Genomic DNA, 3421 nt, shown 5'->3' on the forward strand with positions numbered 1-3421 from the left:
AAATGCAACACGTCTCCCTGAGCTCAAAGAAGAGCGCCCATTGGCAGCAAAAGCGTTACTGAGTAGAGCATCAAAGAAGAACATCTTGGCATAATAGATATTTGAAGACTTGCACATTTGGCAAGGGCTATTTGGTGCTTCTTTTTGAGGCTAAATCTGTCAAGAAAGCACAGAAGCTGCTTTTGGTGTGTTAAGGACCTTTCGTAACTGATGAAATCTTGCCACAAGGTGTTGTACAGCTCAGAACGTTGTCAAAAATTACCATGGGTCATGCCTGAAACCTTATCTTGTCACTGCAGAGCACTACAATTCGCCCCTTCAAGATTGGCTTGTAACAGGCCAAATACACTAGACAGTGAATGTGTCGAGAAAAGGCTGCCCCATGGGAATATTTGAGGCACCAAGACATGTACACAAGAGATGGCACGTAAGTTATAGGCTGCCTTAACTATCTAGCACGAGGCATTCTTCTGTAAAACAAAAGATAACTTCCTTCTAAGTTGGTATATCTTATCACTACGATTTCTCTCTATTTTTATATAGTATCTACCTCACACACAATGTGTGTGTGTGTGTGTGTGTGAGAGAGAGAGAGAGAGAAGACTAGACATTCAAAGAAACAGACCATGATCATCATCATGGGGCCCGAACAAAGAGCAATGCCGTGTGTCGGGCCCATTGTCGCCATGATCATCATGACCCGTAATTAAGAGCAATAACAGCAAACCCCTACATTCTACCAGGCAAGAGAAAGCCGCCCACTTGCAAAAATAAGGTTTAGCACCACAAACCCAACTGGAGATCTATTTGCTACAGCCAGCAATAGATCCTCTGGGCATCCACCAGGAGCAATGCGCACGTGAATCGTAAGCTCCTACAGACAAGGTTTAGTCACAAGACACCAAAATGTACAAAACCAGTGAGAACCTGCATAGAGTTGGATAGATACCATGTATCTCAATCCCACAGAGGCAAATATACATTGTTTTTCGTAACCAATAGCTACCTACACTAGCACCAAACACCTTAGGCACTACATGCACAGGCACCTGCTATCGTTATGCGTCCACTGCCTGAGAGATACCATCCCCCGCTAGGCTGTCGGCCTCATCTTCAATCAAGACAATTGTCTCCCCGGACCTCTGTTGAACATCAAACAACACATTATCAATACACAAACATATCAACACTTCTTAGATGTCAAAAAATGTCACTTCGTAAATACTCAACCCGGATGAGCTTGTTGACCATAGTTGTTCTCCCATGCTGCCCTCATCACTGCCTTCCTTGGAGCCATCTTCCTTGGAGCCTTCCGATGTGGAATCCGTCTTGGCTGGTGAACTCTCATCCCTAGGCAGTGGCACTCCTATACAATGTGGCACAAAATCTCCAGAGTGATCAGTCTCGATAATCTGCAGGTGTGCAAGTGTCTCTACCACATTGGAGGCAGTCGGCCTCTTGTAAGGATCTGAATGCAGCATGTCTCTTATCAATGTCTTCATCTTAATCCAACTCTCATTGCTCGAGGGCAGGTATACCAACACACTCTCCTCCTTCCCACAAATATGTTTCCACCCTTTGGTCTTGTAGGGTTTCAGCTTTCTCAGGCTTACTCCATTCAAGAGGTAGAGCAAATCAAGGTATATGGTTCCCATGGAGAAGATGTCTGCCGAACGTCCCCTACAACATTCTTGAGACTCGAAAAGGGGTGTTCCAACTTGCGCCGCAGACTTTGACAGCTTCTTGAAGTGCTTGGCGAGACCAAAATCAAGCCACACGGGGTATACGTCTAACTTCTGGGCTGAATCCTGTAAACTATTCACAAATATCCCCACATTTGAAGGTTTCACATCACGATGCTTGACGCAATTGGCATGAAGCGTTGCCAAGCCCCGAGCCATGCAAAGCATCCAATCCAAAATCATGTATCCAGCTATCTTCCGCTCCTTGGCTTCTTTCCACCACCTAAACTTGCAAGGCGCTGCGAGAAATTCTCCCAGATCTGTATCCACAAAAGGGTAGAGAATAAAATACATATCATTGCCCTGTTCGTATGACGCCCTCAAGCTAAGAAGATGCGGATCTTTTGGGAGACGTTGAAGCATCTCTAGCTCACGGCTGGCAGCCTCTTGTTCGTCCGCACCAACAAATCTTAGCTTCTTGCGGGCAAAGCTCACTTCACCCTCCTTCACCTCGTGCACGGTCCCAAAAGCCCCGCGTCGCATCCTGCTGCCCCTGACATCACAAAAGGGCACACTTTCATAAATCTTGAGGATGCGATGCTCCTTTTCGTCGAAGAACACGGCACAATACCGACTCTGTGCCTCATAAAGATCGTGTTGGAAGACCGCTGTCAAACCAGGGACCTTAGCAAGTTGCTCAGGAGAGTACGGGAGCCTACTGTCACATAACCCGGCTTTAGCTAATGCGAAGATGACCTCCCTGGGAAAGAAATCCGGCATACTATCAATTATCTTCCAAGTGATGCCCATGACCTTAGAAATAAAGTGACCCACTGTCATAGTAGATCTAGTGGTAATCTTCAGGTCTAAAAGTGGCATCTGCACAGCCTCTGGGCCAAACCTGGCAATCAACTCCTCCATTAGTTCGTCTGGATGCAGTTGCATGCGCTTCTTCGGCTCACTTTCTTCTGCGACATCAGGACCACTTCCTTTGAGGCGGAAGACTAAGTGAACAGTGCAGGATTTGTGGATGCCATAATAGCTCAATCTCCTCATAGAGTCCAACTGTCTGCCTGCAAAGATGAGCCTTTGCTCCTGAGGAAGAATGCCCAAGCGAGCATGGATAAGTGCCTGTAAGGAGAACACCTTTTCTCTCACGCCCAAAGTGACAGCTATGCTTTGGCCATGCTTCACGAAGATCTGCATCGTGCCATCCTCGGCAACCAACATGCTGCTCTTCTCCTTCTTAGGACGTAGGTCCTCCATAAACCTCCTCCTACGTACGCTTGTTCTGCAAAAGCGAGGCGTAACCCTCGGCTCTAACTGGCACGGAGGTGCGAATGTTTTTAATAAAAAACAGCCTAGCCAAAAGTGGAATTTGTTAAATAAAAAAACGGCCTGCCGATAAGTTCAAGTTCTCTTGCTGTGCAAGTTTTTGCCGCCCTTCAACTGGTGTCCTTTGCTGTTTTTGCGCCTTTAGGTATGTTACACCTAATTGCAAAAGCTCATAATGTTGAAGGCTTTAGGGAAAGATAAGGCAAAAGGACCCTCTTTCCTATAAAAAGGCATGAACTACGCCTCTTTTCTATTGTAATTACTACTTTGTACATTGCGACAACATCATGACCTTTTGCAAGCTAGGCGTAGCATACCTAATTAGGTGCAGTGGGATTTTGTTATATCTAGGCCTTCATGCCACGTCATTGTCGGTGCCCAACAAGTTACAGGTTAACCCGCAT

The 3421-nt window shown here is 46.2% G+C and overlaps 1 protein-coding gene across 1 annotated transcript; it reads right to left on the reverse strand.

Annotated features, from left to right (window-relative positions):
* Positions 1–889: 889 nt before the first annotated feature.
* On the reverse strand, positions 890–3170 carry LOC147640501 (uncharacterized). Its single transcript, XM_086781323.1, has 2 exons — positions 1231–3170; positions 890–1142 (listed from the first exon to the last, which is right to left on the reverse strand). Exons 1-2 carry the CDS (start codon positions 2946–2948, stop codon positions 1118–1120), a joined length of 1743 nt encoding a protein of 580 aa, XP_086637449.1. The 5' UTR covers positions 2949–3170; the 3' UTR covers positions 890–1117.
* Between the last annotated feature and the right edge of the window lie 251 nt (positions 3171–3421).

This window comes from Cibotium barometz, chromosome 3, assembly GCF_041138505.1.
Source record: "Cibotium barometz isolate CiBa-2024 chromosome 3, ASM4113850v1, whole genome shotgun sequence".
Taxonomy (NCBI): Eukaryota; Viridiplantae; Streptophyta; class Polypodiopsida; order Cyatheales; family Cibotiaceae; genus Cibotium; species Cibotium barometz.